Source organism: Sorex araneus, chromosome 3 (assembly GCF_027595985.1).
Source record: "Sorex araneus isolate mSorAra2 chromosome 3, mSorAra2.pri, whole genome shotgun sequence".
Taxonomy (NCBI): Eukaryota; Metazoa; Chordata; class Mammalia; order Eulipotyphla; family Soricidae; genus Sorex; species Sorex araneus.
The window spans coordinates 203826799-203842667 of NC_073304.1; the positions used below are offsets into that span (position 1 = coordinate 203826799).

Consider the following 15869-nt stretch of genomic DNA (forward strand, 5'->3'; position numbering starts at 1 on the left):
ATGTAACCTTCGGTCGCTGTCGCCATGCTAGGCTCGGTCCCACTGCTCTCCGCCCCGCAGCAGGCTGCTCCCCCCCCCACCCCTGCCCAGTGCTCGGCCTGCAGGAGAACGTGGAGCAAGGGCCAGAAGTCAGCACAGACAGAAGAGAGCATCCGGCCAGGGACTGAGTCGGGATGGGGGCCGAGCTGCTGCTTTTCACCCCACAAGAGTTTCTTTGAGACCATCCCTCCCTGCCCCCCACGTCTAAGATGGAAGTCAAATTTTCGGATTCTGCTGTGCAGAGCAGAGAGGTCACTAGGCTTTAATGCATTTACCATTGACTGCCCCTCTTGTAGTGCGTCTATTAGTGAGTAATTTGATTTGTACCTATTCATTTGCAGTCCCTGCAGGAGCCTGGCGCTGGCCCCTGGCATAATTGGTGCTGTCTCTATTTTTACATCATTAGATTAGCCCCGACTCCTGGCCACTTGTTGTCTGCGCTTGTCTGTCCATTTATACAACCTAATGTAACACAAAATTCATTACTGATCACATTACTTTCAACTCTGAAGCCAGCCTTGTGATAAACATTTGGTTAACCCCTTCCTCCCCACAGGAGGGCTGACAGAACAAATGCACTTCCACTCGACAGGCAAATCAATATCTTAATACACCAAAGTGGAATTGCATTTCTAGATTTGTTATTCCTCCTGGAGGAGCAAATGGAGAGACTCGCCGGAGCTGGCTGAATTGAATAATGAATAGAGCCTCGGCACCAGTAGCCCGTCTGAGCCCAGCACAAAGGCCAGCCCGGCCTCTTCATCTGGACGGGCGGTCGTGCCTGTGGAGACTGGGGATTCGCTCCTGGCTCCTGGGAGGGCGTGGGGGGGAGTCGTGTGCGTCCAGGCGGGGACCCTGACCAGCAGCAGAAACCTTGATGCACCACCATCACCCCCGCCTTTCCCTTCGCTAGGCTTGGCCCAGCACAGCTGCACCCAGAGCTGCATTTGTCTCCCTAAACCTTCCTCCCAGATGGAAAGGCACCACATCTAGGGCCTCGCCACTCATGCCACCAAAAAGCTCAGGCAAGCTCATGGGAACACTCCGGGTGCCCTTTTGGTTTGAGGGTTTTGGTTATTATTATTATTATTATTATTATTATTATTATTATTATTATTATTATTTGGCCACACCTGATGATGCTCAGGATGCTCAGTGATTTCTCCTGCCTCTGCTCAGGGATCACTCCTGGCCATATGGGGGTGCCAGGGATCAAACCCGGGTAGAGTACATGCAAGGCAAGTACCCTCCCCATGATTCCAGTTGACCATTTGGAAACAAACAACAGAGTTATTCCCTTGCAGAGGCAGGTCAGCAGTGCTGGGGTTGGTGGGTTCTTGTGTGTCTCTTCCCAAATGAGGATTCTTTGGCACCTGTGCCCGACACGGTGCTAGCCCTCTGATTGGGACAGTGGCGAGCACTACAGGAACTCTACCACAGGAGCGGGCCGAGAGTCCTAATGGGACCTCTACACTGCCCTGTTTAATCTAGAACCGTCTCCCCTTATGGTTTCCTCTTGGTTTCCCCCTTCCTGGCCCTCATTTGTCCTCGAGTCACATCCATACCCCACTATTAAGTGATGGGCTGGCAGGACAGTTCAGTTTAAAAGGAGAAGGACCTGATTAGGAAAGTCTCATGAAGCTCGTGCCACAGAGATGGGAAAAATAGTCATTGCGGGAGTTGCACAGGCCAGGTCCATCACCTGGTCACAGTTCCTACTGGACAAAAAAACGGAGTCAGGAACTGAAGATCCTCTGTCGACAGAGCCGCCATGGAGCCGGATCTCTGCTTTGAATTCTGCGTTGTCCTGCACGGGAAGCCTCAAGGGCGACTCTCTTGAGCAGGACGTCACCCTCTCACCACTGGGACACTGGGGAAACTTTGGGCAATTCCCCAGAAAGTCCTCCTCCTTTCCTCCTTCATCGCTCACGGCAACATCACCCTTCCCCCCCACCCCCGCAACACACACACCTACCTGGGGCTGCATATGGGAAGGCAGAGCAACGGGGGCATCACCTCACCTGCACTGGAAAGCTCCCTTTCCTTCCACGGGGCTGGGGGGCCAGGCCAGAGTGTTCCCTCCTGTGTGGAACACCCCAGGTGGGGATCCCCCCTGCTCAGAACAGGGCATGACAAGACCCCTCCAGATCCAGGCAGAGAAAGGACAACATTAGGATGTAATGCCAGGCAAGCGAAAGGGTGGCAGCCATCGCTCCAGGACTGTGCCCCTCCCTTTCTCACCCGGCCTCGGGCACTGACTGGCCTCTGGGTTGCGCTAAGGGACTGTGTGCGACATGCAGCCCTCACTGGACCCTGCCCATCAGGCCGAGCACAGACCTAAGCCTTTGCAGAATCCAACCGAGGAGGTTTCAGGGAGGAGAGTGAGCAGGCCCAAGGAACGAGAGCTTATGGTTTCCGAAGATGCTCAGGGCCTCCAGGGCTGCCTCCATTGATGCACGAAGGACAGCATAGAGTTAGGACTTGAACCGGACTTGGCCAAGTAAGACCTGCGCCTTCACCCCTGTACTGTCTCTCTGACCCCAGAGACCTGATTTGTTTTGGTTTTTGAGTTGCACCCAGTAGTCCAGCAGGGCTTCAGGGTCCCTGCAGTGCTGGAGCAGGAGGACACACCATCTGCGGTGACTGGATGTGAACCAGGATCGGGCCGCAGCTGCACGCTAGGCCAGCACCCTAACCTTTGTACTATCTCTCTGGCCCCAGAGACTGATTTCTTAACCCTGCTGAAAGGGGAGGAAGCTTCAGTCTTTCCAAACTCCTCCGTGCATCGAAGAGAATTTAATTACGTATGCACATTTCAATGAGAACCAGATGTGGTGCGGCCTGTCAGCCAGCAACTTCCCGGGAGCAGCTTTCTTATGGCCGAAGGCTCCTGCCTGGGCTCGTATCAGCGGAGGAAGCTTGGGAAGAACCTCTCTGGGGGGCTCGGTGGGGGCTTTCAAGCTTTGACATTGGCACCTCGGAAAGGTTCCGTACCTGCCCATCAGCCCTCCCTGGCCCTGCCCACTGGGCATGTGTGCAGGCCGCATGCTCAGAGAAGTTCCTGCCAGAGTGCCGGCCACATCCAGCCACCAGACACATCCTGCTGTGCCCCTAACTGGGGACCACCTTCCACACTCCTGCAGAGGCTCCGCCCCCAGGCCCCTGGAACTAGAAAGGGGCATTCCAGGCCTTCCTGGATGAGCCCCCTGCAGGGGCCTCAGCCCACAGAAGACACCAGAAAGAGCACAGCGGAGACTGCCCCGGACGCGCGTGCGCTCACGGGGACCTCTGCCTCCTTCATCTGCATGTGTTCTGCTTCCTAGAGCCCCACCACCACCTCTTTCAGAGCCTTCCTGGACGGGGAGGGAGTCGGAGCAGCCCATCGGCTCCCACCTGTCAGAGGATGAAGCAGATGAGAAGTGAAGTCACTTGCCCAGGTCATTCAGCACATCGCGAGCAGATTCTCAGTCCCCCTAGTCCTCCTCCTTCTCCTCTTCCTCCTCCTCCCGGCCATCTGCAGGACAGTTCTGCTCACAGGGTTCATCCAGAAGGAGCCAGGGGCCGGACACCCCTACCTTGCTGCCTGTCAGGGTACGGCACCAGCTCCACTCTGCCATCGCTGTCCTCAGGTGGAAGATGCAGTACCGGGACAGACTCTGCCGCCGTGGGGACACAGAGTCGTTCATTGGAGCAGTGCCAAGAGGATTGCTGGGCAGGGCTTCATCGTGGGACAGGGAGCGGGCCCTCTGCTGGTTTCCTTTCAGAACCCCGCACCCAAGGGCGTGGTACCATGGCTTTGCTGGAACGGGGTAGTGCCTGTCTGGGTCTTCCATGGTCTGGGGATGGTGTTGGCTCTCAGCTATTTTAGGAAGAACCTGGTACATGGCCTGAACCCCCCAACCTGGCACCTTTCTGGTTTACCCCTCACCGATTGCCTCTGCTCATCAGCTGTTCAAATGCTGTGAGGAAGCTGGGGTGGGCAGTGAGCTGCTCTGCTGAAGTCCAAATGCCACCAGTCCCCCAACCCCCCCACACACACTCACGGCTCCAGCTTAGAGCAGGTGGGGGTGGGGTAAGAGAGGCCTGTGGCTGGAGACCCTCCTCTCCTCTCCCTTTATTCTCTTTTCCCTGCCTTTCCAGCATAGTCACCCTCTGTCATCACATCTGCTGGCCCCACCGCACCCACCAGAGCTTTGAGGAGGCGCCCCCTGCACACCCCCACCTTCAGATGTCAGTGCCACCATAGCCACTCTCCCTGAGAGAGTGTCCAGAGGCTTGAACCCCTTTCCGCTGACCCACAGGAAGGCTGGGGAGAGGGGAACGAAAGGTGGTGGGTTTTCCCCGACTTTCTGGATGGGGCGTGTCTGCTCACCCTCCGCCCCAGGAGCCAGTGGGTGTCCCGGCGAGTTCTGGGTCTTCTCCCGAACTCTGCTGGGGTTCTTCAGCACATTCTGTGCAGGGCCCCCATGGCCCAGGGAAGGTTGGCGATTTCCTGAGCCAAAAACCAGGGAACAGAGCAGGTCCTGTGGCTTTGGTCCTGTTCTGCCATGTTCCAGGCCTCTGTCCCCAGGCTGGGCAGGCACCTAGCGGGGCAGGGAAGAGAGACAGTGCCTTTGTGAGAACAAGCCATGGATGGGCTGCCAGCCGGGATGGAAGTGTGGCTCCCACTGCCGTGACCCTCGCTGATGGTGGGTATCCATGGCATCCAGGGCAGGGCCCTGAGCTGGGCCTCAGGTCTCAGCCCCAAGATGCCTGGGAACAGTTCAGCCTGCTTCTCACTGCACCTCCTCAGCCAGACCGGGGTCCCTGTATTCTAGAAAAAGAGAAGCCCTTCATCCTCACCCTACAGTATCCACAAACCACCTCCCTTTCTTCCTTCTCTGGGAAGGGAACAGAAATCCCTATGGGCAGTGCCCCCTCCCCAGCCCCCACCGCTCCACTCTCCTTCCAGAGACCTCCATGCCTCTTGGAGCATTGCTGAGAGGTGCCTCCTGCAGGGGTGTGTCAGTGTGCCCTGGAACCAGGCGTCCCATCACCTCCCTGCCTCCTCTCCCTGCTGCCCTTTTCACCTCCGGAGAAGTGCCTCGGGCCGAGACTGGCGCCTAGTCCCACCTACCTGCTGTCGTCTCCCCAGAGCTGCCCCAGCTCCATTCCCGCCTCGCTGGACAGTCTCTGAGAAAAACTCAGGGGCGGGGGGATGCTTTCCGGGCCCCGTGTAAGGCAGGTGGTCAGAGAAGAGTATGCCAAGGCCATGTCCTTGTTGGCATCCAGGTCCCTCTGTCCAGGCTCCAGCACCAGGAACTGCCATCGTGAGCCCACCCACAGCCCTGCTCCACCCAGGAACAGTGTTTGGGTGCTGGGTGCAGGCAGGCCCGGTGGTGACTCTGTCTCTCTTGGTCCCACCCCATCTGCTCCCTCAGGGATGCAGCCCGGCCTCGCTCACAGCTGAGGACCGTTGAGACAGAGGGAGGTGGAACTATGTCTCTGTGGCAGCCTCCTGAGCTGGCCCTGGGCAGGGCGGGCCACACGGCCACGGTCACGTCTCCCAAGGTCCCATGGAGCCCGCCCCTGGCAAGGGACTGAATCACCTGCCCAGCCCTGGAGCACAGCAGGGGACAGGCGTTGTGGACGCAGGAGGGAAAAATCGATGCATGTCAGCAGGGTTGAAAATTTATTTTCCACCTTAAAAGAGGTATTTACAAAAAAGGCAGGGAGGGAAATGAAAAGCTGTGAACACGTATCTGCCATCCTCCTCTCCCGCCCCCACCACCCATGCATGGTCCATTTCTTGATTAAAAACCAAGACTCCTTCCCAAGCTTCTGTGGAGGAAGAGTCAGCGGTGGGGAGTGGGGGACCTGGGCGGCAGAGAGAGCAGTCAACAGCGGTGAGGATGGAGAGGGACGGGAGGTGCGGGGGTTCATCTCAGAAACATCCCCATCCCCAGGAACTCCCACTCGCCCACACAGGCCGGAAACTCGCTGCTCTCTGTCCATGCAGTTTCCTTCAACTCTTCCAGCCATGCTGTAAAATGAGCATTGTTGTCCACACGTGCAGGGAACTGAGGCTCAGAGATGGCGAGGCATCTGCCCATAGCCTTGCAGTGGCGTGGGGCCTCTGCTCAGAACCACTCCCCTCGTCTGCTCCCAGGCCGGCCGACCTGTGCCTGCTCCTCCTGCAATTCTGCGGCAGGCGGGGAGGTGCCCCCTGTTGCGGTGTAAGTGGGTGGAAAGACTCCAGCCTGAGGTCTAATCCCGCTCCCGCCGGGCTGTGTGGGTGGCGAGCCAGGGACTGGCCTTGGGGCATCAGCCGAGGCCCATAAACGTGCTCTGCTAATCCCTGTAATGAGCTGCATGGCAGGGCTGGGGCCACACGGTGGGGCTGCCTGCAGCCGCCCTGCAGAGCAGGGGTGAGGGCCAGGACTGCTGGGGGTCCCAGCACACACTCACACCCTCACCCCCACCATCGTGGAAATAGGCTCCCCAGGAGGCCTGAGTTGGAGGCTCTCTCCATTCTCTGCCCCCTCACCAGAAGCCAGAGGGATCACACAGATGCCCACGGCCCTCCTGTCCAGAAGAGGCCCCGGCGGAGGTCAGGACAAGTACGACTGACACCCGTCCTGGCGTCCCAGCTTTCCCTAGGACCCAGGGCTTAGGAAAGGAGGTGTCCGTGGTGTGTGTCCGGTCTCGGTCCTCGTCCAGCTGAGGAAGAGTCTGTGTCCTGTGTGGAAGAGGGCCCCAGCAAAGGTTTTGAGGATGAGGTGGGGGCCAGCACTCTAAAGGGAATGACCACATGCATTTTGTGTGCCCTGCCTGATCCTACCCCAGGTCCATTTCTCACCCCTTTCATCTCCATCCTCACATCTCCCATCCCAACCCCCTTGAGCAAAGGGGCTGCATGTGGTACCCCACCTGGGATGGGGGGAGTATCTCGTGGCAACCTCATTCCACACAGCCCACATATTGACACATGGGGTGACATTATTTGTGGGTGGCCAGGCTCCCCCCATGGACTCCCTACGACCCCTTGCCCTGGTGATTAGGGACCTCTGCCTCCTTTGCACTCTGCCAGGCCCTGTGTTGAGTAGGACTCCACGAGAAAGGAATTTTCTCTTTCCTCGGCTCTTTTGATGAGTGCCAAGGCGCTCCCCACCCGCCCACAGACAGTCTCAGCCCAAACCATCATCCCCTGCCCCCAGGACTGGTCCAGCTCAGCAGTGGAGGGCAGGGGGCCTAAGAGCCAGAAGGAAGGAATGGACACAGCTGGGGTCAGTGCTGCCCACACACCGGCCTCACTAGCGTGCCCAGGGCAGTGGCTGCATCCTCCCCTTGGTTTGACCTGTCTGCAAGATGGGGCAGAGAGTGGTTGGAGATTACCAGCAGGATTACTTCAGGTCTGGGTGCAGGCACTTCTCTGGGGACCACTCCTTGTCCCCTACTCAGCCTAGGGAGTAATGCTGAGAACAACCTTCTTTAGCGCTTTCACAGCAACCAGATTTTTCTTCTTTGGGGGGGTTCGGGGAGAGTGCAAGGTGGAGTGGGGGTGCGCGGGGAGGTCCTGGCCCTCCACACGCACACACACACAGAACCTCTGGCTCTGGCCCTGAGCTTTCCCGAGCCCTTTCTCCACACATCCTGGCTTCTAGAGAGTGGTGCGGACCTCTTGGGAAGACGGGAGGAGGGCAGCTGCCAGAAGGGGGGCCCCTGAGCCCAGAGGTGGAGGTGTCCTCGGAACCTCTGCAGCTGTCTGTCCTCCCCTGCATGGGGCGCCCTCCGGCACTGCATGGGCCCGAGGCCCCGCTGCTCCTTGCCTCCCTCCCCGGGCTGTTCCTCCTGCTCCGTGTGTAGCTCCAGTCCCCGCCCCCCCACGCTAAAGAGGATCTCGGCTCCGTCATGAAAGTTCCGCCTCCGGGCCGCCTAAGCACCCAGCGGGTTCCCCACCCTGGACACATGCATGACCCTCTTGCTCCCCTGACCGTGGGGCTCTGCCTCGCAGTGTGATGCCCCCACGCCCCCTTCCCTCCTCTACCACCTGCTTGCCGAGATCAGTGTACTTCTCGATCGTTTTCCGTATCTTTTTCCCCCCCAAAAAAAGATTCCTCAATGCTTTTCTTTTCAAAAGGGAAAAAAAAAGGAAAAAAAAAACAATGCCAACAACCCAGCGCCCGTGAGCAACCCAACAGTAACAAAGCGTGTGCTCGGGATGGAGGAAGGTAAGGCCGCACATTTCCGTTTGCTGCTTGCTCCCAGGGCCGGGCAGCCGGGATAAGTCGAAGGGGGGAACGAGTGTGCACCCCTCTCCCCACACACGCATTGTTCTCAGGGAGGAGCGAGAAGGGGGTTTACAGAAGGCCCCGCCAGTCCCTGGCTTGTGTGTAACCAGTCCCTCCCTTCACATCTTTCACTCACTCACTCACTCATTCATGCATTCATTCATTCATTCATTCATGACATGTTCTTTTGAGCACAGAGGCAAGGCACAGAAGCAGCCCTCTGGGCTCTCCACCTAGCTAGGGTCACACTTGTGAGCACATAGGGGTCGAAGGCCTGAGGCAGGCGCCAGCATCGAAGGCCCTGACCAGCCCAGGCAAGAGCAGGGGACACTTGTGGGCCACTTGGGAAGATGAGTGGTGTTCTGGGGACCAGAGGAACCACGGAAGGCTTGGCCGTTGGAGAGGGCTACAGGAGCAGAAGCACAGAAGCCTCTGCCTGCCTACAGGGGTCCCCAAGCAGCACAGGCCTAGACTTTGGGGTCCTCAAAACTGGCCAGGGAGGTGCTCCGAGGGAGGGGGTCTAAGAGGCAGGTCCCAAGGGGGCGGTTCACGGGCTGATTTCAGGATTTCTACCCTGGCCCAAGAGGAGAAAATGGAGGGTCGAGAACAAAGGGAGACAGAGATGACTTTGTGCTGTCCATAGACCGCCCCCCCTCTCCCCTTCCTCAGCTTCCGTATGGGGGTGGGCTGCAGAGAGAGCAGGTCGGGAGCTCTGGAAATCCTCCAGGTGGGAATCACAGGCCTCATGGCGTGGTGGCAGTGGTACGGGGCAGGGAAGAGGCTGGAGAGATGAGTGCGACTGAGCCTGGCTCACCTGGGGCCATGGGAGCAAGGGAGAGCCCCGCCCCAGCTGGTGAAGAGGAGGTACCAGGCCCTCCAGAGCAACAGACTCATCCGTGAACCCCTTGGGTAACTTTCTGCAGTGTTGTGAGGTGGGGCTACTCAGTTGTGGGGGGTGGTGGGCTGCGCCAAGGGGCAGTGGGGGTGCCGCGCTTAGTCCTGGGCTCTGGTTTCCTCAGCTTCCTTGCAATGGGAGTATGTCGGTACTTTGCATCAAGACCGTTTTGGCATTTGGGGGCCCTGTCCCCACCTCTGGACAGGCCAGCCTTTTCCAGTGTCCTTTCCTGCTCCTTCATCTGGGGCTTTCTTCCTCGAGCCTGGTGTCCAGATCCTGAGGAAGCCTCTGCTTTTTCTCACTGCTGCCAGTGTGCCTCTGTCCTGCTGTCAGCGCCCCCTAGTGCCAGGACGGCCTGCATGAGGGCCTGGGAACTCACCATCTCCTAGGCTTGCTTGTGGGGACCGGAGTGGGGGAATCAATGGGGCTTTTCTCGGGAGTCTAAAGCTTCCCTGGAGAAATCCTGGGGTTACTCCTTTACCTCCCTGTCTTCTCTTACTCTGTCTCGGCTCATGTCCTGTCTTCCCAAGCCTGGGAGAGACTTGATGGTGCAGAGGGCAGCAGAGAGCCCTGTTTTCTGCCTACATCCAGGGACCTCTTCGCTTCTCCCAGAACCAGGCCCCACGGTGCAGCCCAAGCCTCTGGGCAAGTGGAAACCAGGGTCAGGCCCCGCATCCACAGCCCCCGCCTCCAGCAGCCTCTGATCTATTGAGAAGTCCTGGCGTCTGGGTGCGCCTATTCAGCTCATATCCGGCTCGCACCACTTGAGTCCCACACACCTGGTCCCAAGTGCCTGCCTGAGGCTCCTAAGGGAGCAGCCCCCACCCCATCCTGTGGCTGCTGCTCCTGGGCAGCCTCAGAGGTTTGGGGTGACATGCAGTGAGTGGGGTCAGAGTGAGTTTCTGGCTGGCCCACGATGCTCAGCCATGGTCATTCCTGCACCGGAAAGGACTGAGTGGAGCCGAGCTTGCCAGCGGAGCCTCCTGGTAGCTCCAGCTACTGCCTGGCCTGGCTGGGGGATGGCGGGGGTGAGGTGGGGGGGGGACGGAGCAGGAACTCCCCTGCAGAAGATAAGTGGACCCAGATTGGTGCCTCAAGGCAGCAACTTGACCCCAGTGTCCCAGGGAGACCCCACTCTGACCGGGCCTGGCCCTCTCCTCTGTCTTCCAGAGCTGCAGCGCGAGGGAAGCATCGAGACTCTGAGTAACAGCTCAGGTTCCACCAGCGGCAGCATCCCCAGAAACTTCGATGGCTACCGCTCCCCGCTGCCCACCAACGAGAGTCAGCCCCTCAGCCTCTTCCCAACTGGCTTCCCGTAGCGGCCAGCGTCCTGCTCCAGCCTGGCTGGCTGCCCCTCTGCTGCAGGGAGCGGGGAGCACCCCAGCATTCAGTCTCTGCTCCTCTTGCGCCCACCACCTTCCCCAAGCTTCGTGCCAGCCGCCACCCGCCCTCCCTGGACTGAGAAGAGACACTTCTCCAAAGCTCCCTGTGGCCCTCTGACCTGTCCCCACCCATCAGCGGGGGGCTGCGGCCCAGAGACTCTGCAGATGCTCCGTCCCCTCCTCGTTTGCACATGATGTCCTGCATTTGGATCCGCTTTTGTATTTTCTAACCATACCCACAGGGGTCCTGCGGGGGGGGGGAGGTTGGGGGGTGTGGAGAGGGTGGCTGGCTGGGCCAAGCATTTTGACCCTGAGTGGACACCCCAGCCCATCCCTCCTGGCTGTGCACACACTGCCCAGCTTCCCTTGGCCAGTCTCCCTCTGGCATGGGGTAAACAGAGGCCAGAGTATTAGGGAAGGAGGAAGGAAGAAACCCGCCTTCCTTTCTTTCCCGTTGGCTCATAGAAAGGATCTTTCTCTCTGTAAGCCCTTTTACCCTGGTCCTGTACAGAAACTATGGTGACTGAGGCCCTGTCAAAAAAGTGCACGTCTTGTCCAATAAATCACGCTGCGATTGGTGTCCATCCTTGTGTGGCTGAGGTCGGGGTGATCTCCAAGTACACAACCATGTGTCCCTGCCCCCTACCACCAATTTGGGGAACCCTAGAGGAGGGAGGAAACTGGGGAGGAATGCTTAAAGTCTGTATGGGGCCTGAGTTAAAGCCTTGCTGTGGCCAGTGAGCAGTTCCAGGGAGTTTTGGGGGATAGACTCAGCTCCTCAATGGTGTGGCACTCCGGGTCCTTGGCCTTTGTGGGGGAGGCTGCTGGGGTGACGGCCAGAGGCTCTCATCCCTCTGAAGTCACTCCGTTGTGAGCTCTGCAATTGTAACCTCTTGTTTTCCAACTGGAAAGGCTGAAAGAAGGTCAGTGAAGGTGGGTGAAATCTGGTAGAGTCTTGGACCTGATTTTGTTCCCTCTCCCCTCCCAACTCGGACCTAAAGCAAAGGCAGGTCCAGAAGGAAGGAGACGGAAGCAGACAAAGCAAAAGAGGTGTTGAACAGAAGACTCACATTCACCCTAGCCCCCTTGCAAAGAGACCCACAAGGATAGAAGGAAATTCACTGAGGCAGATGAGTTTGAGGATAAAATTTAATGGGACGACTCAAGAACAATTCACAAACAGACAGCTGCCCCCTCCCCCACCCCCATACCCCCAGGGACACTTCACTGGCGTCCAATCTACCCTGCGGCCTGAGAAGAGATTTCAGCTTTGGTCCCTTCCACCCACTCGGCGAAGCAGGCTGGGAGACCCCTTCTCCCAGGGGTCTGAATCCCACTAGGCTCCGTGGGCTGAGCACTGGCCCTGCGGAGGGTGGCTGAAGTCAGTCCCTCCTGCCTGGGAACCTGGAGGCTGAGAAATCACGCGGCAGGAGGCACACTGGGAGCTGGGCAGAAGGAGGCCTGGGCCAGTGGGGGCAGCCAGCGGCACTTTTCCCATTGCACTGACCTGGAGATATTGGCATGCCCAGCACAGCCCCAGCACCAGCCAGAACTGTTCTCATCAAAAGGGGGCCAGAAGGTGGGTGCCTGCACAGGCTGCCCTTGGTACAGGTGGGCAGGGCAGAGATGGAGAGTGGGGAATAGTTCGGCCAGGCAGGAAGCAAGTGGGCTGGCAGCTTAGAGACGCTTGTCCTCCCTGGCTGAGCCCTTCCCCTCCAAGGGGTGCAAAACAGCCCTAGCCTCCTCCAGTCAGGGAAAGTGGTGGGTGTCCGGCTGGACTTGCTGGCTGAGCTTGCAGGACAATCTGGTTATTCATCTGCTCACAGCCAGGGCAACTCTGAGTATGTGGGGGAAGGGGGAGGATAAGAGAGGCCAGATAAGCTGGCCCCATGGCGGCTGCCACTGTCGCTTGGGGTTATCAGAGAGGCCTTGGGCCTGGCCCCCAGCTAATTGGGGGTGGTTACAGATCCTGCCACAGCCTGTAATCAGCTAGAAGTGAGAACTGGGTTCCAGGGTGGGGGACCTTACTGCCCACTGACCCTGGCGCACCAGCCTCCTGTCCTTTATAGATAACACTCAGGGCAATCTGCATCTCGCCCAGAGCTCCAGCAGACCTCTCTGACATCAGAGCAGCAACTAATTGTGGCCTGACTGAGTGACCTTGACCAGGCCAAATGACCTCTCTGATTCTCTCAGCACATGCCCCCCCCAACACACACACACACACACACACACACACACACACACACACACACATACACTCCCTGCAGATTTTTCTCTTGATGTGATGGAGGAATAGATATTTTCCATGGTCTGTGCAGAGGTTGATGGGAGCTGGGGTAGCCACTCAAGACTCAAGGATTGTCCTGAGAGACACCATGACCCCCGCACCCCTGTGCACACAGCAGTTCCCCAGGAGTAAGGGTCAGAGCTGCTGCTTGGAGGTGAGGCTCAAGGGAGAGTTCTCCTGTCACAGATCAGAGACTCTGAACTAGCCCCATCCTTCTCTGCTTGGCACGTGAGATGTCAGCACCCTGGGGAAGGCCTTCTTGCCCAAGGTGAGGGAGGCGCCCCTGGTCAGTTGACCCCTGTCTGCACTCCATGGCCTTACATGCCCTGGCAGATTCATCTCCCAGAGCCCAGCCTCCGGGTCTGGGTTCCCAAACCATCCAAGGCTCTCATCCCACCTGACCCCTCTAAGTTTCCAGGCCTGGACCCTCCCTCTGGGGGGCTGAGTGTCCAAGCAGTATGGGCCCTGGAGTGGAAGGATTAACTTTGCTGGAAGCACAGGAGTTGCCACTTGATTGTTTTTTCATTTCTACTTTCCTGTTTTCCCCATTTTATCCCCCCCACCACCACCCATTTTTAATCAGCCAAGAGCAAACTGAAGAGGGGATGGGGGTGGGAGAGCAGGCAGGGGGGCCAACATCTCCACCTGCAGAGAAGCCAGTTCAGCCTTGATTTCTTTTAAGGTCCCAGCGCCCCGCCCCAGTTCTGCTGGTGATGATGCGTGGTGGCCTGCATCCGTTCTGAACTTCTCTTCAGAAAGGGACAGGGGGTTGGGGTGTCTGTCTTGCGCGGAGGAGCCACAAAGGTGAAGCAGGGTAGAAGTTTCCAGTTTCTAGCAAAGGGAATAGGTCGGTTCGGGTCCTGAGGGTTGAACTGACAGGACCTGACCCCATACACAGCTCTTTCAGTGGGTGAGGGGGGGCGGTGCTGCAGGATCTTCCCCTCCCCCCCAATTCTGGCTCATTGACCCCCAAGCGGCTCCAGGGAAGAAATCCCAGCGGCGCCAGCGTTTCTGAAAGCGAATCAAGAGCCAGCCGGCCAGGCCCGCCCCTCACTTACAGGTGGGCTGGTCCTGGGGTCTTTCCTGTGCTCTTCCTAGGCTCCCCGCGAACGGCTGCGGGGGCTGTGCACGCAGCCACGGCCCCTGGAGCGCAGCTCCGTGCCCGCACTTCCCGGCCGGGCCACGCACACGCAGAGCCGGGCTGCACCTCCCTTTGGCCGTCTCCCAGGTTGCAAGGGAACAACCACCACGCGCGGATCTGGACCTCAGAGCAGCGAATAGTCTGGAGTTCCAGGGGGCGGGGGTGGGGGCAGGGGAGGGGACGGGATCCCCCAAACTCTGGGAAAGTCATCCAAAGTCCGCCTGGGACGCGTCCTCTGTTGCCGGCCGGCCATGTGACCTCGCCCTTGGGTGCAGAGCGACGCCCCTCGAGGGCCAGGTCTGTCCCGGGCCGCCGCATCCCCCCACCCGCCCCGCCACCCCTGAAGAGCAGGGACTGGGCCACACAGGCCGAGGCTCGCCGCCCGGAAGTCGGGGCCCCGCCGCCCAGCCGCCGGGGCGCGAGGCCGGACCCCCTGGGCGGCCGGGAAGAGGTCGCGCCTCGCGCTCTCCTCGCGGCCCCCGCCCCAGCCCGGCCATTTGGCCGACCCGCGCGGGGTAATTGGGTCGGGAGGGAGGCGACGGGCGGGCGGCGACTCCAGAGACCGCGCGCCTGTCAGCCGCAATTTGTCTAAGTGGTCGGGACAGGCGCGCTGCGGGCCGGGGTCATCGAGGCCGCGGCCCCCACCCCAGGCCGCCGCTGTACCGCGGGGAGCCCGCCCGGCCGCTCCGTCGGGAGAGCTGGCGCCAAGGCTTCTGGAGGCGCGGGTCGGGCCGGGGAGCAGGGCACGGGGCGCATCTGTCGCCCCCTTCCCCCCCCACTCCCCGCCCAAGTCCGGCTAGATGGGGACAGACGGAAGCGCCCGGGGGCACCTCCACCGCCGGTCACGCTCAGGGCCACACACGTCACCGAGCTGGCCGGGGCACACTAGAGGGTTCTCTCGCCAGCGCCCCGTTCCCCGGACGGTCGCAGATCCCCCTCCACTCCACGACCGTTCCCCACCTCCCCGGCCGTCCCCTCTACGCCAGCGCACGAAGTCACACCTTGGGGGTTTGGGGGAGATCGAGCCCGGCCGGGGCAGGTCCCGCAGTGGCCCGCCCTTAACCTCGCGCAAGGTTACGGGGCTAAAGGACGACGGGGCAGCCCGACTCCTGCCCGCCGCCCCACCCGGCCGCCTGACGCGCTCCGGTTCCGAGATTGGGGAGGCGCGGAGCGCACGGAGCACCTCAGCGCGCGGGAGGCCCGAAGGCCCGCGCCCGCCCGACGTCCAGGCCCGGCCGGCCCAGGGGAGGGGGGGGCGGCGGCGCGCGCGTCCCCCGCGCGTCTGCGGGGCCCGGCCGATGCGAAGTGACAGGGGCCGGAGCTTTGTTGTGGAGCCTCGGCCGCCTGGCGCCAGCCGCCCCCGCCCGTGCCCTCCCCCCCGCAGCCCCGGGCGACTTGCGAGGCGCCCCCCGGGGCTTCTTAAAGAGACACGCACTCAGCCCCGGGGACCCCCCCTCCCTCCTCAGAGGCGCCTGTTTCCCGAGAAGGGGACGGGGAGAGACCTAGGCGTGGGAGGAGCCGAACGGGAATGCGGCCCGCACGGCGCCGCTCCGGGGCGGCCTGGGCCTCCGCTTCGCGGGTTTTCGATGAGCTAAAGATATTCTTCTCCCGAGAGTTGGGGAGCGGGGGCTGGGGGGGTTAGGGTTCAAACTCTTGAGCGAGGCTGCGGCAGAACCTCAGAGGTAGTTGCGGCGGGGTGGGGCAGATGGTGACAGCCCGGTCAGGAAAGCGCCAGTGGTCACTGGAGGGCAGCTCCCGTAGCCCAGAGGCTGTGACCAGGTGTCACTGTAGTCCCTCAATGCAGCCGCGACATGGTTGCTGACAGATTTGGGGGGCAAACATCCAAATCTGC

At 60.2% G+C, this 15869-nt stretch overlaps 1 protein-coding gene across 6 annotated transcripts in view; it reads left to right on the top strand.

Moving 5' to 3' along the window:
• BCAS3 (BCAS3 microtubule associated cell migration factor) overlaps positions 1 to 11170 on the top strand; it is a 613911-nt gene extending 602741 nt beyond the window's left edge. For 4 of the 6 annotated variants that reach the window (XM_055130821.1, XM_055130823.1, XM_055130822.1 and 1 more), the window contains 2 exons: positions 8159 to 8249; positions 10375 to 11170. In XM_055130821.1, coding sequence (XP_054986796.1) covers positions 8159 to 8249; positions 10375 to 10411 — 128 coding nt within the window. In that variant the 3' untranslated portion in view covers positions 10412 to 11170. The remainder of the gene's footprint in view (positions 1 to 8158; positions 8250 to 10374) is intronic. The other 2 variants (XM_012932802.2, XM_004608602.3) reach the window with 1 other exon arrangement.
• The last annotated feature ends 4699 nt before the right edge of the window (positions 11171 to 15869 follow it).